The sequence below is a fragment of the Musa acuminata genome, chromosome BXJ3-2, assembly GCF_036884655.1.
Source record: "Musa acuminata AAA Group cultivar baxijiao chromosome BXJ3-2, Cavendish_Baxijiao_AAA, whole genome shotgun sequence".
Taxonomy (NCBI): Eukaryota; Viridiplantae; Streptophyta; class Magnoliopsida; order Zingiberales; family Musaceae; genus Musa; species Musa acuminata.
This window is the reverse complement of record NC_088350.1, coordinates 20,998,841-21,023,062: the sequence shown is the minus strand read 5'-3', so window position 1 is coordinate 21,023,062 and position 24,222 is coordinate 20,998,841. Positions and strand designations below refer to the sequence as shown.

At 38.6% G+C, this 24,222-nt stretch overlaps 2 protein-coding genes across 6 annotated transcripts; one reads left to right on the top strand and one right to left on the bottom strand.

The window, feature by feature from the left end:
• Nucleotides 1-531: 531 nt before the first annotated feature.
• LOC135630681 (nucleobase-ascorbate transporter 12-like) lies at nucleotides 532-14,005 on the top strand. Its single transcript, XM_065137809.1, has 10 exons — nucleotides 532-1,293; nucleotides 1,380-1,477; nucleotides 1,569-1,739; nucleotides 2,899-2,999; nucleotides 4,309-4,444; nucleotides 4,594-4,644; nucleotides 4,758-5,045; nucleotides 9,593-9,827; nucleotides 10,020-10,306; nucleotides 13,368-14,005. The coding sequence occupies exons 1-10, from the start codon at nucleotides 741-743 to the stop codon at nucleotides 13,587-13,589; spliced, it is 2,142 nt and encodes a 713-aa protein (XP_064993881.1). The 5' UTR covers nucleotides 532-740; the 3' UTR covers nucleotides 13,590-14,005.
• Nucleotides 14,006-14,832: 827 nt separating this feature from the next.
• LOC135585546 (polyadenylation and cleavage factor homolog 4-like) lies at nucleotides 14,833-23,934 on the bottom strand. Of its 5 annotated transcripts, XM_065139970.1 has the most exons (9): nucleotides 23,372-23,933; nucleotides 21,357-21,458; nucleotides 20,952-21,209; nucleotides 19,831-19,956; nucleotides 19,559-19,739; nucleotides 19,149-19,444; nucleotides 16,545-18,690; nucleotides 15,579-15,669; nucleotides 14,833-15,264 (listed from the first exon to the last, which is right to left on the bottom strand). In XM_065139970.1, the coding sequence occupies exons 1-7, from the start codon at nucleotides 23,747-23,749 to the stop codon at nucleotides 16,693-16,695; spliced, it is 3,339 nt and encodes a 1,112-aa protein (XP_064996042.1). In that variant the 5' UTR covers nucleotides 23,750-23,933; the 3' UTR covers nucleotides 14,833-15,264; nucleotides 15,579-15,669; nucleotides 16,545-16,692. The 5 variants fall into 5 exon arrangements, with proteins under 5 accessions (XP_064996042.1, XP_064996037.1, XP_064996038.1 ...); XM_065139965.1 differs by having other exon boundaries at nucleotides 19,149-19,739; nucleotides 23,372-23,934; XM_065139966.1 differs by having other exon boundaries at nucleotides 16,631-18,690; nucleotides 19,149-19,739; nucleotides 23,372-23,934.
• Between the last annotated feature and the right edge of the window lie 288 nt (nucleotides 23,935-24,222).

The window sequence follows — 24,222 nt, the reverse complement described above, 5'->3', positions numbered from 1 at the left end:
AAAAAAACATATTCTCAGGTTAAATCAATTAAGGGTGTTAGTAAAAATCGAACAGTAAAATAAAAAAAACAGAAGGGTAAAATGCCCTTGAATGATCATTAAAAGAAATAGTTTATTCCAAACTTATCTCTCCAAAATTGGAAATCCATTGCCGTGGCCAAAAAAGCTCATATGCTTACCAGCATTTACCACCCACATCAATTGAACACACATTTCTCTTTAATTCCGTCCTTCTTATGCGATTGTCAAATATATATATATATATATATATATATCTCTAAATAAATATTATTTCTACATGGTTAATACTTACTCGCTTCTGTCCCTTCCTTGTCATTGGAGTAAACGGTGGTCCCATTGTTACCTTCATGTGGGTAACGGAAATCGCGTAAAGAAAGAATGGGCTGATACATTAAACGGCCCGATGAATCTGTCTCTCTCTCTCCCTCTCTCGCTGTCGCGTCGTACGTCGTTCCCACACGATTTGAAAGCCCCAAACCCGTTTGGTTTCCCAGCGACGCATCCCCATCTCGAGTCGTTGCTTTCTTTTGGCGTTTCCCTCACTCCACTCCACTCAACCCACAAACCCCTCTTCTCCCTCTCGCAGCTCAAAAAGAAGCAAACTCTCTGTTCAAACCCTAACCCATTTTTCTCGGAGATCGAGGAGGATGACGAGGATGCGACGTGCGAAACCCTAGGAGAGAGAGGGAGAGACGAGAGAGATCGGGGCGCGGTAGCAGATGGCGAACAACGGACAGCCGCCGCGACGGCCCCGGCAGGGCCCCTGGCCGCCTGCTCCGGACCCTACGCCGGCCCCTGCGCCGCTCTCCTGGGCAAAGAGGACCGGTTTTAAGGGAAGGGTCTCCGGCGAGTCCAACGCCAGTAATTCCGGCCAGATTGCGCTCCCCAGGCCCAAGGAGCCGGGATCCAACCTCGATCTGGAGGCAGGGTCTAGGGACAATGTTGCTACTCCTCTTCCGCCTCCTCCTGGCGCCGCCGCCGCTGCCGCTGCCGTCGCTGTCAATGGCGAGCCGGAGAACAGGGCGGGAGGAGGAGGTGGTGGAGCAGTCCCGTTGCCAGCCGATCAGACGGCGAGGAAGAGCAGGGATTCGGATGGTGGAAACAAGAGTGCAGGTTCTGGACCCAATGGACAGGTGGTCCGGTTTGATGAGCCGTCAAGGCATCGGAGGGAGGAGGAGACGGCCACGCTGCCTCAGCTAGAAGAGGACGAGGAAGGCTTCCCGTCAAGGCAGGTTCATATTAAGTATGAGCTGAGGGATAGTCCGGGTCTTGGTGAGGATTCATCATTCATCTACTCTTCTCAAGATTGATCTTTTTATTGGCTTCATAATCCTAACTTTTGCTTTTGTTATCTTCAGTGCCGATAGTCTTTTATGGATTCCAGCACTATTTATCAATAATCGGTTCTTTGATTCTGATCCCATTGGTTTTAGTTCCAGCTATGGGCGGCAATTATGTGATACATCTTCTCCCCCTCGTGACACTTTTTTTCTCTTTTAATTCATTATAAGAGTCGGGTTGTTACAGATTATTGCATATATTTGCAGGAAGATACTTCTGCGTTGGTGTCGACTGTCTTGTTTGTTTCAGGAGTGACAACATTGTTGCACACACTCTTTGGAACTAGGTTGCCACTCATACAGGGCCCTTCTTTTGTGTATCTGGCTCCAGCATTAGCAATAATAAATTCTCCAGATTTTCAGGGTCTTAATGAGAATGTGAGTTTTTTTTATATGTATTTAACGCTTAAGATTTTATTCCTTATTATCATATCTAAATTCAATCAAATTTGAAAACGGTGAATGCGCAAGCACATGCCAGAGTATAGGAACTTGGTAAAAACCATTGAATTATGTACCATGATTTCTTACTGTGTGCTTGACCAATTGCAAACATGTTAGGTGATAGAGCCATAGACAATGGTCCCATGACTATGTCAGCTGAATGCACACAATTTCAATCAAATTTAACTTTTCCATATTTGAATCAATGAAGCATATAGGTAATTTTTCCAGTCGAGAGAACTGAGTCCAGGCCATTGTATATTTCCAATTTGATTTATTGTTTTGGTGCTTATCGTTTACTTTGAGGTTGGCCTTCTTATGATGAGGGAGGAATGACCCAACCCGGTTTGGGCCCGACGTTGGCAATGTTGCCATCTTGAGACGTTGAGGATGGCCGAAAAAAAAGCTGCTGCGAATCTGGTTACTGCACCACTCAAGATCCTGCAAAAGACAGAGGTCGGGGTCACCCGACTCGGTCCCTCCAATGCTTCAATCAATAGTGTCCGAAGTATCGAGAAAAATAAAGGTGCCCTCTCCCTAGAGAATGGAAGAGGGGGTATTTATACCTGTGTCCTTATGGTCATAGGTGGTTTGGGTGGTTAAAACAGTTACGGGCATGGTGCAATTGCCCACCGAGATGGCAGTTGATGTGGCATAATGCCCACTTGGCGGGCTGGCATGGCTTAACAACCCGCCAAGTGGCGTAACGCCTGCTGACATGGCTTAACAACCTGCTAAGGTAGCCTAACGCCTACTGGCATTGCTTAACAACCCACCAATGTGGTGTATTGCCTGCTGATGTGGCTTAACAACCTGCCAAGTGGCATGACGTTGGCTGACGTGGTGCAACAATAGGTTAATCCATCACAACTGTCATCCCCTTATATGGCCACATGTCACAATTGACCTTCGGAAGTGGGGGCCTGTTTTACTGAAGTGGAGGTGCCCATGTGTCAATCCTTGGATGGTTCATTGTGTCCCTTATCACTTATGACTTAGATATTATTACAAATTTCACTGCTTTACCAGTCATTTATATCTTAACTAGGTTCAGATTTATTTTGAACTTGAAGAATCTTTTTATTTTTTGCAGAATTTTAAGCACATAATGAAGGAGCTACAGGGAGCTATAATTATCTCTTCTGCATTTCAAGCAATAATGGGGTATACTGGAGCAACATCATTGCTTTTAAGGTGTGTTCATGCTGGCTTACATTAAAATATGCATGTACCATGTCGTGAGAATACATCTTCGTGTCAGCCTCCCATGATATCTATACGTTTGCTTGATTGGTTTAACATTTATATTAATAGATGTTTGTTGATGTAACATATAGTTAAAATTTTAAGGTTGCAGTGCTGTTTTAGCTTCTTTCTTGTAATAGTATTTTGGCTTGTAGCTTTACAGGTTCACTTTTTTAAAAATATTTTTGAATATGAACCTGTGCTGTTTGAGTAACATATAGTTTGAATATAATGCTTGGCTTGAATGTGAACAAATTTGGCTTGGCTTGTGCTGTTTAAGTTGTAAAAGATTTTCCAAGTGATGGGAAGCTAAAACAGTGAACCTGTATTAACTCAAAGTTGAACAAATTAAGTTAGTTTGATGCTTAGACATAAATATTCAAAGTATCAACTATGTTTAGAGATGAGTAGCTGATTTGTACGTGAAGCAAATTATTAAGCATATAATAAACCTAATAACAAATTGAAAGCCGGTAAGACTTTGTGGTGTAGAACAAAAAGAGAAATAGAGAGAGAGAGAGAGAGAGAGAGAGAGAGAGAGAGAGAGAGAGAGAGAGAGAGAGCAAGAGAGCAAAAGAGGAGTGAGATTAGAGGGGAGAGTAAGAGACTAGAAGAGAGAAGATGCAAGTGTTTTTCATTCAAATCTAACGTGTTTCATCGATTGATAAAGCTCCACTATTTACAGGAGTTTAGGAGCCTTAGTGCAATCAATGAAAACAGTGATTCTCAAGAGTAACATCCTAGGAAACTTATATGCCTTTTAGAAGCTTACAATGTGACTTCTAGGATACCTATAGTTTTAAAAATACCTATAATAGTTGAGAAGTAAAAGAGTGCACTTAATACGAAAGTAGAATCCCAAGGTTAACACCTAGAATTACCAAAAGATTGTTTTTGTTTTTCACACAATTCTTAAAGTTTCTAGGCTAACTAATTGATGATTTTTTGTTGCTTTCTTTGTCTAATATAAACTATTCTGAAATCCTTTATAACCGTAGATGGTTCTCGATCACTTTGCTGTTGACCAAATATAACTTTAGCATTAAGCAGTTAACCATATCTGCAGTTGAACATGGCATGGAGTAAGAGCATGACCTGCCTATGCTTGCCCATATGATTAAATACTGCACTTTTAACTTATATATTGCTTCAATGATATTGATATTGAAGTGCTGGATTCCAGTGTGCTCTTCCTGGAAGTCTGGCGCTTATAATGTGCTTGCACATTGCAACACTCAGACTTAATTGTTTGTCGCAGGTTGATTAATCCAGTTGTTGTATCTCCGACAATTGCAGCTGTTGGACTTTCTTTTTTTAGTTATGGCTTCACTCAAGTAGGAAATTGTCTGGAGATTGGTATGATGCAGATATTGCTGGTTATCATTTTCTCACTTGTGAGTTTCGGCAATGATTACATCTGATACATCTTGGCTGTTTTATGCTATATGACATTTACAATTTGCAGTATCTTTCTGTTTCTTAGCTTTTAGGATTTATTTCTGTGTTTGTTTCATCTGAGTTGCCTTTGCTGTTCCTTCTGCAGTATCTTCGGAAGATTCGCATATTTGGTCATCGAATATTTTTGATCTATGCGGTAAGCTTGACTAACAATCATGGACAAAAATTGTTATTTTTCATGTCATAAAATGAATCTAAGTGATTTTGGCAACATATCACCCTGTGAGAATCTTGCTGTGCCATTTACAGGTCCCTTTGGGTCTGGGAGTTACATGGGCTATTGCATTTCTTCTTACAGAATCTGGAGTGTATAACTATAAAGGTTGTGATATTAATGTACCTGCCTCCAATACTCTATCAGCATACTGCAGAAAGCATGTGCCAAGGATGAAACACTGCCGTACAGATACTTCTCATGCCATAAAATCTTCACCATGGTTTAGACTTCCTTATCCATTGCAATGGGGCACACCTGTTTTCGGTTGGAAAATGGCCATTGTTATGTGTGTAGTATCCATTATTGCAACAGTTGATTCGGTGAGTTTCTTGTTTGCTTTACAACAATATTCAGCTTTTGTCATTCTTGAAATATTTGTTGCATATCTTTCCAATGATGATATTGATTTGCATTGTCCTTATTGGCAACTTAGCTTATTTCTTATGTATAATCAATATTTTTTTATCAAAGTTTAGAATGAAAATTCATCTCTATATTTTTGTTCTTTTGTTGGAAGTTAGAGCAAAAGGTTACCAACTCTATTTTATCATACATTTGTTGAAGTATTAATTAACTTTGTCCATAATAGCATTTGTGCTTATACCTTCTATTTTGATTAGACTTTTTTCCCCAAATTTTACTACCCTATAATCAGAATTTTTATTTGAGGATATTAAATTTTAGGATGAATATTCAGTTTGATTGTTCCCAACTGTGAGTGATGCTGGTCAATATTGTTCATTGTGTGGGCTCCTGGAATTAAATTGTGGAGAGAAATTATAAAGAGATTGCATTTTAGCTGCAGAAAAAACACAAAAGGATGAAACAAGGTACTGGTTAGATTTGAGGGACCTTTGTATTGGAGAGGGAGAACTTCCATGATAAGACAACCACAAAGGAGAAATGGATGAACCATAAATCATTGTGAACTTCTGAAACAACAGGCTGTGCAGTTCAGGTGACCTCAAACCTGATAAGCAAAAACTGGGAAAACCAACAACTTGGATGTCTTGAACAATCCAGTTATTTGATGAACCACTTGTTTCTTCAGTTTTCATGGGTTGAACAATTTGATCAATACTGCTATTCCTGATTTCATATTCATTCATATAGTTTTCAACAGTAAAAAAAGCAAAATATTAAATCTATCAAATCATTTATCATATTTTAGTCTGGCATCTTATTTGGAAAATTGCATCAAAAGAATTATCAAGTGTGTAAATTTAAAAGTATTTTATTATTTTATTTCTGATGTACTTGTTGGTACTTGATCGAACTACAGTCCAACCATCAACCATATTCCAGTAACCATCAAGCCTTGACCCATGGTTGTCTAGATTGGGTTTTAAAATGCTATTTTAGTATATAAAAATCTAATCAGATCACTGAAATGGTAATTGCTTTTAAGGCATACTATAGCGGCATAGCCTATAGATAAGTTTGTCTCTTTGGATATGTAGTATTGGGATTGTCCTCTTATTGATAGTTGATACTTAAGAGCCAGAGGCTTAAGAACAGATTCTTGGTGAGTTGTGATTTATGCTAGTGTCGAATGATATTCTGTCGATTAATATTTTCTAGAGGGTGTGACTGAATGTTAGATTGGTACTGGAGAAAGATCTTAATTGTAAGAGGTTATGGTGCTAGACCAGATTGGAAAAACATCATACATGCATGCATTAGTAGAATGGTGACACATGTGATCGGCATAGACAACTAGAACTGGGTGCTTGAAATAGGGGCTGCTCTAGGCTGTCATGGGAGCTATGCATAATATTTTAAGGAAATACTCTATCAAAGATGCGAGATGCATTGTTTGGGGGAATTTTTTGGTAATAGGAATGATCCAAGTCAATACAATGTTTGAGCATCAATAAAAATATTGCTTGATATCAGGGATTGCTGTACTGCTCGAAATGGTATGGTATGGTCAGTACTTATTGGTCTGGGCATAGGCCGATATGCGGACCACCCCATTTCAAGTGGTCCGGTTAAAATAATAAAAAAAATCAAAAAAGTGGTAGACCCCTGTCCAACTCGTGAACCCTTTTCTTGCATACGATGTCGTTACCCTTGCCGCTGCAGCTTTTGCTTTGCCATTGCTACTTTTTCTTCGCCATTGTTGCTGCCACTTTGCCATTGCTGTTGCTACCCAAGTTTGCTGTCGTTGCTTTTGCTTCTCCTCATCTTTTTTCTTCTTCTTTCTTCTTCCTTCTATTCCTCCACTGCCCTTTCCTCTTCACCCTCTATTTCTTCCTTGTCGAAACACCAGTATGCATCAACATTCTATGTGTCGGTATGTTGGTATTGATCGGTTCGTACCGGTTTGATAGATTGCGAGATGGGTCCGGGATTATAAATGGTGAACCTTTGTTGATATGCCTCAATGGAGAAATATATGTGAGACAAACATAACTAGTGTTAGATTATTGCAACAGGGGATGTGCCTGGTCTGTGTATAAATTTTTGAATTCTATAAAGATATGAGATGCATTGTTTTTGGCAATGGGGATGGTCCAGTTTAATACCGTTGTCTGAGCATTGAAAAAAACATTGTGCTCAATATGTTATAACTAGAAGTGAACTGTGGGAAACAGTTAATTCCAAAAAGCTGCATACATTTGATTGGAAATTGAAATGATTGGATATGATGACTTACAAAGAACATTCAAAGGTTGGTATTTTATTTCTTAACCTTGGATATATTTTTATTAGTTTACACAGGATAAAGCACTATCTGTAGAAGGCTATTGATGAACATAATGTGATTCATCGAGTATAATCTCAATAAGCATGCATTACGACGCCAGCATGAGGCTGAAAGCAACATGAATGCGCTATCATTTTTTATTAACATAATATTTATTAATATAATGAAGTTTGTCAGATAACAATCAATCAGCTGCTGAGGTATTGTGATCAACATTGAAATAGTTTTCAGAGTTAGACTAATCTTTCTATTATTATTACATGAATATCATGGAACAAGTAGCACCTTAGTGGCAGCTGGTGAAAGTCAGATATAAGCTGTAGTCCAGGACTTGTCTCAGTATAGATTCCAACATCTATATGCATCACCTTATCAAATCTAACATCCAGGCGACAATCAGTACTTTTGGATGAATAGTTGTTTAAAAACCAATGATTTAAAAAGCGCTAGGCCTCAAGATCCAAAAACGCTCGAGACACTAGGCGCTCGCCCAAGCAAAGCGAGACGCTAAAATATAAAAAATATAAAAATATATAATATAATTAATAAATATAATTATACTTCGGATCTTTTAGATAATTATACTTCCATGCAAGATCTTTTTTTGATGTCATTGGAGAATCAATTGAGTTGCTTTGTACACTTGTCATTTATCCTGAAACCTAACAATAATTTAAAATAAATAAAATTAACAGTATTAAAATCAAAATTATATATTATTGATCTAATCAATTAAAATATTGTTACTAGTATACAGTTAGTAGTATATTGTTAATATATCGTTAACAGTATACTATCAATGTGAGAAGAGTGTGAATAACAGGAAGATCGAAGCTGTTGATTGAGAGCAACGACAGCGGCAGCAACGACGAGCAACGATTGTGGTAGCGGCGCGTAGCGATAGTGGCAGCGGCGAGTAGCGACAGTGGCAGCAACAACGGAGAGAGGCAACGGTAGTGGAAAAGAAATCTCGGTGCCAGAATCGCGAGTAGGGTTAGGGTTGGGGAAGTTGCGAGAGGGATGCTGGGAGGTTGATATCGGTGCTTTAGTTGGTTCCATTGAACCAACTAAAGCACCAGAGACTGAACCAGACCTAAAACGTTGGTTCGGTCACCTCGTTTAACTCCGGCGCTCGCCCGAAGCGCCCGACGCTTGGGCTCGGGCGAGCGCCCAGGCGACGCCTCTTTGAAACGCGTCGCTTGGAGTCGCCTCGCCCGAGCGCCTATTGAAATCAATGTTAGAAACCAGACCATATTTTTGGGAAGGGATAGATTGAAATTAGAAGAGTACTCAGAGAAGGAAAAAACAAGCAAAGGGAAAAAAAATATGGGATAAAGAAAAGAAGAAAGCACTAGGGACGAAAAAAGGTTTTTCTCAAAATTATTTATCAACATTATCATACAACTTCATAGAAACAACAGCATCCTTTTTATTATTTGCTTTGACTAAGAATTCAACTAAGATATCAATCTAGAACTGAAAACCCAATAAAACAATCTCGCCTGTTCTCAATTATCTGATTACCCTATATTCAAAGTAGGTCTGGTAATGGTCACAAGCTAGGTCACATCTGGTATAAGGAAAAGGTCACAGCCAGTTTTGATATCAATTTTCCTTTGCTTCTTTCATCCATTTCCTTTTGTATTAATGTTTTTTCTTCATATATTTGGTATTAGTTTATTGTATGCTCATGATGACTTGGGGAAATGTGTATAATAGGGAAAAAAAACCCTGCTTTGTTTTGGCTATTGTTTTCTCTAGTTTCCCATGGATATGTTAGGACAAGCCTTTCCTTTGGAGGATGCTGATCGAATGACATGTCACTTACTAACTAAGAGTATCAGAAGAGGGACATCTTAATTTACTTTAAGCTGAACATATTGCTTGAATGAATATTCATATCATTTTTGTGAATCTTCAGGCAATTATGTTCAAATAACTTGCTGCAATTTGGGCATCACATATTTGACTCTTGTGCAAGGCCTAATTTTGGTTATTAAGGCTTTCTACATCAATTACATTGCAGACTTGTTGATTTTTTTTTTGTTTCTTTTAGTTTGTTCTGTTGAATGTCTTACTTGATGCTTTCTTTTCACGAAAGTGCAGAATTTTTTCCCCATCCTTTTCTATTTCTCTGATATTTGGTTCCTTTACAAGGTTGGTACATACCATGCTTCATCTTTGTTGGTGGCTTCAAGACCTCCAACAGCTGGAGTTCTTAGCAGGGGTATTGGTATGGAAGGCATCTCCAGTATTCTTGCTGGTCTTTGGGGCACAGGAGTTGGTTCAACAACTCTTACAGAAAATGTTCACACTATTGCTGTAACTAAAATGGGCAGTCGCAGAGCAGTTGAGCTGGGTGCTGTCATTCTGATTCTTCTATCTTTTGTGGGTAAGCAGCAGTTCTGTTTTCCTTCTTCAAGCAGTTAAATGTACTGGAAGCTTTGCGAAAAGGATAACGATATAATAGTAAAACAATAAACATTCTACCTTATTGTTTACTTTGGTTTTTGAAATTTCTGTCCTATTGCATCAATTATGTTTTTTTTTCTCATTTGAGTGTTCAATTTTCTTCTATAAACAGGTAAAGTTGGTGGCTTCATTGCTTCTATCCCTGATGTCATGGTTGCTGGACTCTTATGCTTTATGTGGGCCATGCTTGCTGCTTTGGGCTTGTCAAACCTACGGTACAGTGAGACAGGAAGCTCCAGAAATAGTATCATAGTTGGACTCTCTTTGTTTTTCTCCTTATCTGTACCTGCATACTTCCAGCAATATGGACTTGTTCCCAATGCAAATTCATCTGTACCGAGTTACTTCCAACCATATATTGTGGCATTGCATGGGCCTTTTCACACCGGATATAAAGGGGTATGTCTTAGTCTTTACCATGGATATAAGCTCTACATGTATAATTGATTTTTTTTCAACTCAAGAGAGAAATTCAAATTATATTAGTGTTTTCTTTTGATATAGATAATACAAGTGAATGGTCATTGGTTGTTTCATATTTCATGATTACCATATAATCATAATCATTCATCTAACATACTATATGAATTTTGCAAGTTTATTTTAAATTTAAGCCAAAGATGGTTGTTTTGGAGTTGTCCACGATGCCATCCAGACTTGTTGGTTGGTTGTCAGGTAAGGATTAAGAAGGCTTGACCCGTCAGTTCATAGCAGGGCCTCAAAGCCATGTATATAACCCAAATATATTTTCGGTGTTGGACTTAGGTCCCTTAGGTCTATGATGGGCGTTTGGTCCTTTTTACATCATTAGTTTGAACTTCAAAACCCTATGTCTCCCGCTTAAATGACCCATGTCCACACACCCTTTGCTGCTAGTCCCTACAAAATTAGGAGACCAGGAATCTAATTCTTAAGAAGTTTCAGGCATAGAAGTTTAAATTTACTAAGCTAGTCCCTATCAATTAGGTGGTCAGTAAATTGTCATTTTGTTTTGGTGGTATGTTATATCAGCCACAAAACGAAACAAGAAAGGCTGAAGTGATACAGGCTGAGCTTGGAGATTCTGGCAGTAGAATCATAGATTAATTAGTAGGTGTCTTGAATTGATTTGGCTGAGTTAAATGATTTGTGTTATTATGGGTAGAACATGTCGATCATAAAATGAATTGGGAGGATTGGAGGTTAAGGGGGAAGTAGATGCATTATGAGTTCTCTGTTGGCTGTTCTCTCTTGATCAATGAATGAAACTTATTTAAAGAAATATGGTATGCATCATCACAAAGAAATGATTAGGATTGAAAGTTGATTCAATTAAAATATTGGATATATAATCACGCAGAAATAAGTCAGTTAGAATTAAAAGTTAACTTGTGTTGCATATGCGGTACATAGACTTGCATCTTTCATGTGTATGGGCTTTTGAAGACAAATATAAGTCAACTAGAATGTTAAATATGTTGCATCCTGAATACATTGAATTGCACCATTTATTTGTATTTGCCTTTTCAGTTTCAAAAGCCCACAAGGTAAATGTTAGATAGTATCATTGATGTCATGGAATCTTTTTATTATGCGAGCTGCGAAAACTGAGCATTGTTCATCTTGCGTGTTAACATGACTTTGATAAAGCCTGTTGGAACAAGAACCTCATGACTACAAATTATGATTAGCAATCTTTAATTTAAAACGATGCACTCATAGCTACAGATTATGATCGGTAATCTTTAATTTAAAAGGATGCATCGAATGGTTTTGGTGCGGGGAGAGCCAGTAAATTACACGTAATCCCAATTATGAATACTATATACTGTTGTGCATGTTTTCTACTTTTGGAATAAGTTAGTGTTCATTGGTGACAAGACTCTCAAGAAGCCTCCTCCCTGCTCCCTTTTCTCTCGATGCGTGTAAACTCAGGGTTCATTGGATCAGTGAGCCCAATCTAGGGATGGAACAGTCTCATTTTAATTCCACAATAGTTTTTAACCAAATCGTAGAATATTTGGCGGATCTGTGAGAAATTGATTGAGATCAGTTGGGAATTGGTCTGAACTAGCTGATCCTTGCCAATCTCGGCAAATCTCAATCAAGAGATTTGAAGAAAATAGCTTATAGCAGGACTTGTGGATGTGTGGTGCTGCCCCTATCTTTTGGATCAAATGAGATGTGGCTAGTCTCTACTGGTGCTGGTGATGAACACAAAAGAGATGGGGAGAGAGAGGCTCAAGTAGTAGAAAATGCTGCTGCTACTGCACCGTTGATGTGGGTGGGCAACACTGTTGTTATTTGCTCTCCTGAGGTTGGTAGAGAGAGAGAGAGGAGGGAGAATGAGGAGGAGTCCTTAGTCAATGGGCGGCAGCAAAACAGTGACCGCGGGTGGCAGCAAGGTTTGGGAGTATGAATCCATGCAGTGGAGTTCTGCATCTCATTATTGAACCTATGCACTATATGGATATGATCTTAAATACATCTCTTCATTCTCTCTTCCCTTTTGTCATGTTACATTTTTCTAAAATAATGTATAACCAAGTTTTCTATAGGTATGCATGCTTTATTTTTTCTTCAACATAGATGATATTTCCACTATATTTTGTTATTATTTATTTATTTTTACTTTTAATTAAAAATTAGTTTTTAATTGATCATGGCCCCAGAAATCCCAATCCCTGACCCTAGTCTATCCTGATCCTGCAAACTTTGCATGAGCCATGAAATTGTGCCATATGAATGGGGCACCGAACTCAGGCCTCTGCTGAATATTTTCACTTGTAAAAGAATTTGTGCCGTCATGTCCGAATGTATTTTGTTTCTTTGAAGTAATTAAGGAGATGCAGTACATTTATTTGAGCTTGCTGAAGGGCTGAACATCTGTCGGGTTGTGCTAAAAAAGAAAGGGTTCTGGAAACAGGGCATGTCACAAGTCACAATGGTGAAGAAAGTATAACAAGACAGAACGATGGATCTTAGTGTAGGGCAGATCATAGTCACTACATCGTCAAAAGTAAAAAAGACATCTCAAATAGTGTAATCATAAGATTATGTCATCCATTAAACATCTACACTTTTAGTCATCTTTATTTTGGTTCTTAAAGTTTTTCTTGGAAGTTGAAGTGCAGAAATTCTTACAGCAATTATGGATACTATACCTTAGGTGTCACAGTACATTAACCACCTAAAGTTTTTTCATATATAAATCTTGTACTTTTAGTTTATCCAACAACCAACATCAGGTTACAGATTCAGTTTAACAATATCGTGGAATGACTTTATTACTGGGTGGTGAAATCTACGTGGCACTATAATGAACCTAATGCTTTATGATGAAATGCAGCATTTCACTTGCAGATAAAATAGTTATTGATTTGGACAAAACATGATTTCTTGACACTCGAGATTATATTTGTATTATTAGAACTTTTGATATCTGATACACTGATGGTTTCTATTGTTGTATTCCTTACAGATAGATTTCGTTTTGAACACATTGCTGTCGTTCAACATGGTGATAGCATTTCTTGTTGCTGCAATTCTTGATAATACTGTTCCTGGTAGTAAACAAGAACGAGGGGTGTATGTTTGGTCTGAACCAGAGGCGGCAAGAAGGGAAGCATCCGTGACAAGAGACTATGAGCTTCCTTTCAAAGTTGGAAAAGTTTTCAGATGGGTCAAATGGGTTGGTCTATGAAAAGTCATATAAAGATTGGTACACGTTGCGTATGGATGACCTATCCCAGAAACATAAATCACAACTCAGACTCAAGGCATCTTTCATGTGGATCGAGCGCAGAAAATAGTTGCCCGATCTGTGCTTTCTTTCTCCAACTTGGTCTGAGAATTCTGATGACATTTGCCTGTTTGATCACGATGAGCATGTGCAGTGTGGTTTGATTATCTCGTCCAAGATACCAATTTCTCGTAATGTGTTTCACTTTCACAGCATGTGTTCTATAATTTTTTGCATAGTTCATGAGTGGGATGATCTGATTTCCTTCTGAGTGTTAGGTTTTGAGAGTTTGTGAATCTGAATTCATGTACAGCAACTGCACCTGCACTACTCGAGGACCTTCTGAAAGTTAACGGCCTGTTATATTTTCTGCTCGAGTTGTACTGTTGCGTGATATTAGTTGTATGGGTGTTCAAATTATGTATTGCTCTTTCAACCTGCAGAACAGAATAACTTGTTTGGATACAGGACTAAGATGCAGATATTATAATGTTGGATCATGGCAGCCACCATACATTTGTCTTTATTTTATTGTTCTGATTCAACTTTTCAATCTGCGCGCCTCAGAGTCTGCGGCCATGACAGATAAGTTCCTGCTTGTAACCTCTAGTCGTTTTTGATTTATCTCGGTTCTGTCTGATCTGTCTACTTCTTCCCTGCAGGTCAATCAATCTTTGCGATATAGATTTTTGACTGATTATCTGCCCGGATCGGTTTTCTTGGGTATTTATTTAGGAATATTTATTTAGAATCTTCAACAAGGATTCTTAAATAGCTTAGATATCTACTCGTGTCTATTGATTTGCTTAAATTAGGTTTAAATATCTATTTATCTATTGATCAGTTTTTAGGATAATTCAGATAGGGAATCTGTGTGACCAAATATAGTGTTTGTGGCTGTTTGGGTAAAATCTAGACCTTTGTTGCACGACCGGAGATGTCTACCCTTGCCTTGGCCAATAAAACTCATGGCCGCAATAATAGATCCTCGAGTGATGTCCTAACTCGAGGACTCGGTAATAGATCAGTGGCTCACCTAAATAAATGACCAAAGATATATAGCATGAGAACGATACATGTGTGATTCTTAATTAGAATTAAGACGCGCCATTTGCTTCAACTTCTTTCACGTACCAATCACCAAATAGGACATGCAACTTTCTACACGTACCAATCAACCCATTATTGATGCACAGCACAATAATTAATGCACAGCACATCAAATAGGACATGCAACTTCGTACACGTACCAATCACCAAACTACCGAAATTTGCAAATACAAGGCTTTAAATTGAGGATCTAATAGCCAGAGATAGGGGTATCAAATAATCCAATTCCTCAAACTAGGATCTAATTAAGATGCTTTGACCGACGGATTCCAACCGCACAAAAGAATCCTATCTATCACTCACCAACTTCAAGTTCGGATATCCGATAATAAAGTATTTAGGATAAGAAAAGAATTATAATGTACGCCTCAGGGAACTAATTATCCTCTATCTCACCCCTATCCCAACTAGAAATTTCCCCATGCAAAGCCGCATAACAGCGCAGTTCGGTCTCTAATGTGATGGTCCATCTCGGCGGTGAATGAGATCTATCGGCCCAAACGAAACAACAGATGTAACACATTATCTGCAAAACAATCATGATAACAATTCATGCAGACAAACCTTATGGGCCGAAAATAAAATTTAAACAGAAAAAAAAGACGTGGTGAAAAGGTAATTAGAACGTGCTTTTCAATATGCATTCATTCAGGCCGAGCATAAAACATTGCGTGAAGATTAATTTGGAAAGACAGCAGCCAAAAGAGCAAAATGAACTTTTCTTATCCATTTCTTTTGCAAGTATATATGGCATGACTGAATAGACGGATGAATTAAGGACAAACATCTATTTCTCATTTTTCATGCAACAAAAATCAACAGATGTGAGAGATGGCATACACATAAAAGCGTGCCAGCCAATCTGATTCCGGTGACTATAGATGAAGAGCAAAGCCGGTCAATAAACTTCTTTTGAACAGCGCTCCCAGTACTGTAAGAGATGAGGAAACAATAATATACATGATTGATCAACAAAAATCTAACTCTAGATATCAACAAAAAGAACAAATTCTAGCTCCTTTTTCTCAATACATGTTTTCATACGTTGACCACTTATCTCTTGCCCCTGTGTTTCAGTTCTAGCCACTGATTAAAAAAAGTCAAGACATTTTCATAAATTACTTCTCTCTAGCCACTGCGTTATGGTAGGGTTCTGAAGTCAAAATAATCAAGAAAACCGAATCCATGACTAACACAAACAGTCAATTTAGTTTAACTGGCCTTATTTCAGTGACATTTTATGAATCAGAGGAAAAAAAAAAGAGTAGAAAAGACGTAAAATGGGGTAAAAAGTAGTTGATTACTAAGCTCCAGTCTTTAACACAACAATCAGACACATAAGCTTCATAATTCAGCATATGCATGCAGTAGCACAACTAATAAACAGAACAGAAGCAGAAATTCTACAAATTCCTCTCATGCATGATCCATCAATAATTTTGAAACCATTACCATCTATGATGCAAGTGTGCCTGTTTGAGCATCATATGTTAAAGTATTAAAAATATATTTGATCTGTTGGTTCAAGTTCCACATAAAGTATGATTTTAACTTGAAACATACTAGTTATATGGTTTAGAATAGAGAACAAAAACACTCCGGCAAGAATGAGCCAAAAATATGTCAAAACATTATCATATACTACAGAATCATGTTTTCTTGATTTGACAATTCTTTTCTCATATGCACTACAGGAAAAAGTAGCATGAAAAGAATTGCAAAATAGCAAGAAATTATAAAATCGAGAAATTTAAAGCGGCAGTTTTCAATCTGATTTTAAGTTAAGAGGAGCAATTATCTACTTACAATTTTGGCAATGTTAATAAATAATCCTGAAAAGACTTGTAGCCGAGTGAAAGCAGCACATGGGAGGGAGGGCCATGCATAGTCACCTTCAGTTCAAAATAGGCCACTTGGTGCATACGGTTGGTCCACTTTACCATTCTCAGCAATGTCAGGCGGACCACTGCGACATACAATGAGCATGCACAATAGGAAGTTGGTCAGCTGGTCCATCCATATTACTTGCAGTATCTTGCTTATTTTGTAGTTCCAAGTATACAGTCCCCTTGTACATCCATTCATCTCTTGATTCAGAGAAAATATCTTCAAATGGTTCTCCACATAATGCACACAAACATTGGCTCTCGTCTGCGGGAACCATGGGTTCAGATTCCTCTTCATATGGGGCAACTTCCTCCAGCGATATTGCTGCCTCCAAAGAACTTTGTGGTCCAACAGGACCATTGACCCAATCACTCATCTCTGGGAACCATTTTCTATACGTTTGGTTAAAGTTGCTCATTTCAGACTTCTTTGGCGCATGCCAATCTAGATGACATTGGAGCTGCTCTTGAAGTCTGAACCTCAGACCACATATGTTGCATTGATGTTTTAGATCATCGAATAGGCTTGTAAGCACCAAAGGATGAAATCGACGCATAATTTCTGATTTGAACTCAAAGCCTACAAGGTTCTTCAACTCAGCAGCACTGGATTGTGATAATGCAGCACTGGATTGTGATAATGCAGCACCTGCAACTGAGTTTGATGTAGCAGGATCTTCTGTAGAAATTGGAGGAATACCTGATGCGGTAGTTAAGAATGAAGGAACTTGCTCCATACTGTTGCTAGGAAAGCCAATACACTGATCCTTGGCCTTATCAACCAGCTTAGCTGTAGATGTAGTTGGCAACTCAGTTGATGATGAGGATATCAAACCTTTTGCAACTAATGAACTCAGAAGACTTGAAAGTGAATTCACATTGGCTCCAGACGTCTTCGAGTTGTCTGAGTTCACAGCTACCGAGGATGAGGAAGGTGGAGGAGGGCCAGGTGGTAGGGGTGGTATCGTATCTCCAAATTGGGGTGGCTTCAGATCAGGTGTATCATCAAGGGAAAGTGGAGGGAAAACCGATGGAGTGTTTGAAGGAGCAGCTGATGTAACTTGGATAGGAGGAGGTCCAACAGGCAAAGGAGGCTGTACACTTGGCTTTTGAAGGTTGCTGATTGAATTATTCGGTAACAGACCACCACTTTTCATAATTGCAGCCAATAAACTACTTGTGTGAGGCTGTCTTACAGCAGGATCATTTGAGTGGCTTGTGCAAGAATCTTTTTCAGCCTGATGAGTTCCAAGACCCGGGGGCAGAGGTGACAGTTTCTCAGTCTGATAGGAAGGTTGAGACTCTGTTTCACTCCGAAGGGAAGGTTGAGTCTCGGTTTCAGTTCGAGAGGGCTGAGACTGTGTTGCTGCCTGCCATTGAGATAGATTATATTGTGATTGCTGTATGAGAGGGGGACAATCCCTTGGCTGATTATAGGATGTTGACGTAGTAGGATCAAATAAGTCTTCAAGGTGCTGAGTAATCTCTGATTGGGATGCACCAAGTGGTTGAGCATGACTTTTACCTGAAACAAAATCCACGGAACCTGCTAGATGCAAAGGCTTATGACCAGTTTGAGAGAACAAATGAGATCGAAGACGATCAGGATCAATTGAGTTATGTGGTTTCCATTGTTGAATGGATGTTGAAGATGGAGTTAAATCTGAAGACAGTGATGGAAGCTGCAAAGTTTGCTGCCACTGCTGTCCAAAAGTTCCGCTTGACCCTGGGATATTAGCATGAAGGCCCAAAGTTGAAGACGGCACAGAAGAACACAGCCCAGGCAGTGGCAAAGATGAACTAATGCTTGTAGATAAACCAGCACTGAAAGAGAGCGATTGTCCTTCTGGTTGACCAGCCCTTGAGCAATTTTTATCTAATCCAACCAAAGATGCTGGTAACTCATGGGAGGTCCAGAAAGATGAGGAATGGTGTTCTGATGAAGCCTTCCGTTGTGATAGTGAATTTGAAGAAGCCTCTGTACGTAATCCCAAATTAGTGTCATAAACAGCAGATGATGGTCGAAGCTTCTCAAAAAAATCCTGCTTGTTGAGAATATCATTAGCCTGTAAATTTCAATGATATAAGCATTTATTTGATAACCCTGAAGCTGCACTTAGTAGACAAATGGAAGCAACTGGATGATGTAAATATACCATTCCGAACAAGAATGCAAAGAAGTCCCAAGTTTACCTGCCTTCGCTAATACATTGATTGCAAGTTCTAATTTATGACAAAAGACTCTAGACCTTCTGCTTCTTTGTACCAGCTCAGAAAAATACAGTACTCAAGTTCTAGCAGAAACTAAATTGCCACATTACCAAGAATTGATATGAGAGATCTAAAATACTACATCAGTTTCCAATAAGAAAAACATATACATAGTGTAAAATCTTCTGGTTGTATCCAACCAAGTTGAGAGCAAAATTCTCTTTGCAAAAAAGAAAAAAAACGAATATAAAAGCATGTACTACTGGGCTTAAATACCAAGGAAAATTATCAATGATATTAAAACAATAAATACCTCATAAGGCAGCACTTTGCTTTCACCCTTATTAGTCTTCACTAATCGAGGGAAAGCATCATTGACTTTGTTCAAGTTGCATTGCACATGCTCTGGCTTCAAAGACATCCACTTTCCACTTTGCATTCTAACAGACCTATCAGCATTGGCATTATGCCAATCACCTTTGAGTGAGTTGTTGGTACCTCCATACTCTGTTCCTGTTTTCATGTCATCCCACATATACTCTTCCTCCTCAGAGTTCTTCCAGCTTCTAGAGGCTTCTAACTTGCTTCTATCTCTATCACCTAAATCTACTGAACTTAGCAGAGTATTAGATCGTCTAGATCCAGAGACTTGATAATTATCATAAAAATGATTTACATCAAATTCATTCATTCTGTTAAGCTGTGCTTCAGTAAAATTGGTACCAGCATTGTTGTGCCCATCACCGTCTTTAAGCCTCTCACCAACTCTTCCAATTCCAAGGTCCAACTCTTGTGAAAGATCAGAAGAATATTCATGATCTCTAATAACTTTAAGCCTTTTTTTATCATGGATGACATTGTTAATGAATTCCTGTTGAGGACATTGCACATTCTGCAAATAGAACTTAATTTAACGGAAAATATAGACCTTAATTAAAAAAGAGAAATATACTTATGGAACTAATAATGAAAACAACGGGCAAGAAATAACATACAGGCATTTTAGCAGGTAGATTTTTCCATTGCCTTGAATTTCCTACCGTAGTGATTCTGTCATACCTCTTTGCATCATCAATTGTACTAACCACACCACTGAAATCATCACTGCTTATGTCCTTGGCCTTCACCAACCAAACAAGATAATCAACATACAAGGTTATATTGAGGTACTAAGAATGACAAGTAACAATATTCTACAGACAGTATAAAAACAGAAAATAAGTACCAAAATAATCAATTGACATATGATAGAGAAAAAAATTCTAGTGCTTGTCCATCCGTTTAGCTAACAGTAAACTGTGAAAAACAAGATAAGTAGGCTGACCCTCTGCAAACTCTTCGGCACTGCACAAAATCAAAAGTAGGCTGACCCACTGCAAATCAGCTAAGTTCGTAACAAGGCGTTGAGCTTGGTTTTGTACCAGTGCAAGTGAAACTGTTTGATCCATGTATGGTGAACCGTCCAACTGGTAAATATTAGTCGGTATCGACCAGTATAACCCAAGCTTTAAACATTACTATTACAACAAGAGCTTATATTCAAAACTCATGGTAAATATGTAAAAGATTGATGATATACAAGTATATTTAAAGACAATTTTAGACAAATAAATCTTCTTTCTCAGCTTTCCACCCTTTGGCCATCTTGCTAACTCAACATTACCCTGAGAAATCATGTAGGAACCTTTTCCCTTATTCTAATGCATATTCATTTTTTTTATATTTACTACAGGTGAATAGCCTATATATCCAAGAAACATCCAAATTCTATTTCTACTACAGTATCCTTTACGACCAAGATGTGAAACCGATTCATTCACCATTTTCCACATTCTTGATTTTCTATAAATCCTACTAGTTGAAGTGATTTCTCATGATAATTTACACTATTTTAGACATCCTAATGCAAACACACTTATCCAACAAAAGTAAAAGTAACCACACCTAATTGACCACAACACTAGTATGTTTGTTGAAAAGTTTTGGGAAACTTCTACAGTCAACAAAAGTATTTAGGAACACATTAACAGACTAGAACAGTTTAATAACTTTTAAGACTATAAAGCAGAACAAAGCCAATAAAGATTATCTCCAAAATCATACTTGACATACTTACCCTAGATGATTGTTGAAGCCGCTGTCTTGCCTCCAGGTACTTTGGATTCACGTGAATGCTGTGGGCTGGACGCTGTGGTTGGGAATCAAGTTTTGATGATTCAGATTTCGATGAACCATTGGTGATTGGTGGGAAGTCAAGTTCTTTTTCAATTATCTGAAGTGAGGCAGGGGGGAAGACTCCTCTCCATGTCCCAAACAGATGTCTCATACTCGAATGAATAGAAGAATCAACCTGTTTATAAGCCTTGCAGAAGACCTAGTAATTAAAAGCATCACACCAGATGAGAGGGAGAACTGAAGGGGGTGAGAGAGGAACAGAAAGTAGGAACCGATGCTAAAATATGCTTAACAGCAAACAAAATGATGAAATCTGAGATATCATAACCTTAACAGCAGAATCTACCTCAGGTAGCCTTGCAGCAAAACATTTGATATAATCTCTTCCAATATTCTTCACAATACTATCTAGGAGATACAGGGATGGCAACTTTTGTTCATTGGGTACCTGTAGGTCAGCATTACAACAATACATCATCAATATTATCTCAAAACTAGAGGCCAGGGACAGAGGATATTAAAAAATTCCAATGAGTATGAACATCGAAAAAACTTAAAGTTGGGGAAGCATCTCACAAGCAATTAGGACTTCTTAACAATAAAAAGTTTTCAAAGAAACCTGCTGATTTAAATCAATAATTCTAAAGAGAATAATGTGGATTAATATATATTGAAATCTTGCTAAAAATAAGGTAGAAAGAACCAAAAAGAACATGATTTAAGATGTATAGAATGACATGCTTTGTTTGCCACCTTATGTAGTTATGTTTCGCACAACATGCTATTCTGGAAATTTTGGGGAGACTTTTGGTATTCTGATGAAATATCGATCCCAATCTCACAACCATTGGACAGACAAAATCAATCATTTAACAACATGGACTAGGTCCCATCAACAGGAAAACTAATTACATTTACTCACTTTACAACATGTACAACTTTGCAATGGATGGAATTATAATCATATCAACCTCCTAAGATGCTCCTAATTTACCTTTCCATTCAATATAATGCTCCTAGATTTAAAAGTTCAAAGCCAGTGCTGTTAAATTTTTTTGGTACTAATTGATAATAAATATGTGGTACATCCTGCAGCACAAGATTTGAATGAATTTGACAAAGCAAGTGCCCTGACAAAAGAAAAAAAAACTTTTGGTTGAATTTGATAAAGATTTGAAACTGGCCAGCACAAGGCAGATCTAATATTTAAGCCATTAATTAGCCTTAAGCCATAAAAGGATTCAGAACCTTGGCCGGTCCAACGTGACCAGTGACCAGCACAATTATGGATCAAAAAATCGGCCTAGCCCATCCAGATTGGGAAGATCAAGCGAAGCTCATCCCAAACCATCAAATTTTGAGGCAAAGCAATCATCAATCCTATCTCAAATATCACTTGGAACTAGCCAACAGATTTCCTGACAGATCCTAGTTGATTCTGATCAATTTTAAATAACTACAACCAAATATGAATTTTATAGTTCTACCAGGTTTCACCTGATGTTGATAGACCCAGCAAATTCCTATCGATCAGATACTAATCTGATGATGACAAACCTTGATATGACATTCCAAAGAGTTGCATCATTGACTTTCAATGATCATATTAATGTGCTCAACAAGTCACCAGCAACATTTCACATAATTTGGCATCTGCTGTACGTCATGGTAGAATTCCATGTAAATTCAGCCCGAAAGGATCATGTCATATTTGATTGATAACGATCAATCTCGAGTGTTTAAACCTAAAATATTCCTTTTGCAGTTTTAATCATAGAGCTGCATGAGTTATTTATTCTATATGAGAAATTCTAGTAAATTAATTAACAGAAGAAGCAACGACTTTTAGTCATGGAGAGGGCATTTGAAGGACCCTTCCATTGGACAAAATCTTTAAGGTGTCCCAATATCAAGCAATACCATATCCTCAACAAATTCAAGAAGCACATAACTTTTTAATGAAATTCAAATATGTTTACTGGCAACTCAGAACCAAAAGATAAGCATGCGAGGGCTCACTTAGAACTGCACCTGGTAAAAATTACTTGATTCAAGGAAACATTTAAATCAACTCGGCAGTGTTGAAGGAGAATGAATGATGTACACAGGTGTTCAATAGCCTTCTCTGAGACATCAGAGGATGATATCTCACATACGGAAATCATCAGAAATCATCAAGCACCACTAGTCGAGTTAACTATTGAATACTACATCTCTTGCCCCAGAAGTCTTCTTGCAAGGGCTCATCCTCGATTAGAACCACAACATGCCATATAATAGAATTGAAAGAACTAGTGTTCATCTACCTCACAGACAAGATCAGACTTCATAATCGAATAGAGTTCAAGTAGATCGGATCACCTCGAGGATGTTGGCGCAGACGACGGCAGCAATTTCCCTAGCGGCATGAAGACTCTCTCCCGCGATAATAGTCAGATTAGTGATGATAGGCTTGGAATTGAATGTTAGCTCCGCAAGCGCCGTCTTGTACTGCGCCACAAGCTCTTGATGCGACCCTCCTCTCGGCGCATCGTCGCTCCCTTCCCTGTCCCCCACCCGAGGAGGCCTGGGAACCCTGGGATCCAGCGGCTGGCCGACGGCCCTGAGCCGAGGGTCGCGTTTGGTGGAGACGGCAGCGCGATCCCTCTCCGCCGCGTCCTCCGCCGCCAATCGAGGCCGCTTCAAGCCCGGTTCTCGGGAACGGTCCATGGCGGATCTACGGGAGCTCTCCATTTCCATTCCCGGGGGATTCCCGCAGCCCTAACGTAATGGCGAAAGCCCTAGATGTGTTGGGAGCAGCTCGGTCGGCAATTTCGCAGATCGATGGAGCGACGAACAAGAGAATTCGGGGAGAAGGAAACCCTAAATTAGGAGGAGGAGAGGAGGGAAGGCGAAAGGGCCATACGGTTCATACGGGTGAAAGGGGGGGTGCATTTGTAATTCGGCAAAACCCTGAGGCGGTTTAATTGCAATAAGGAATAAAGAGTATTAAGAAAAAGACTTATTGGAAAGAGAATTCAGAGAAAGAAAATTAAGCTAAAACACATATATGCCAATTTATTCCAGAAAAAGCCGTTTTTTATGTTCTTCCCTTTACTTGGGAGCGCCGCAATTTTCGAAATATAGCAGACAGCCAAGATGATGATAAAATGATACACACACATCCTTACCTTTTTAAGGATTAATATGAATCGATCCAAATTCGACTTAAA

Excerpts from the sequence above, each read along its gene's own strand:
- LOC135630681 (XM_065137809.1), top strand. The coding sequence starts at position 741 with ATGGCGAACAACGGACAGCCGCCGCGACGGCCCCGGCAGGGCCCCTGG. Across the intron at positions 5,046-9,592 it reads TTATTGCAACAGTTGATTCG|GTTGGTACATACCATGCTTC; the intron begins GTGAGTTTCTTG and ends TTCCTTTACAAG. Across the intron at positions 10,307-13,367 it reads TTCACACCGGATATAAAGGG|ATAGATTTCGTTTTGAACAC; the intron begins GTATGTCTTAGT and ends TATTCCTTACAG.
- LOC135585546 (XM_065139965.1), bottom strand. The coding sequence starts at position 23,749 with ATGGAAATGGAGAGCTCCCGTAGATCCGCCATGGACCGTTCCCGAGAA. Across the intron at positions 21,210-21,356 it reads TTGCTGCAAGGCTACCTGAG|GTCTTCTGCAAGGCTTATAA; the intron begins GTAGATTCTGCT and ends TTTAATTACTAG. Across the intron at positions 18,691-19,148 it reads GCAAAGTGCTGCCTTATGAG|GCTAATGATATTCTCAACAA; the intron begins GTATTTATTGTT and ends TGAAATTTACAG.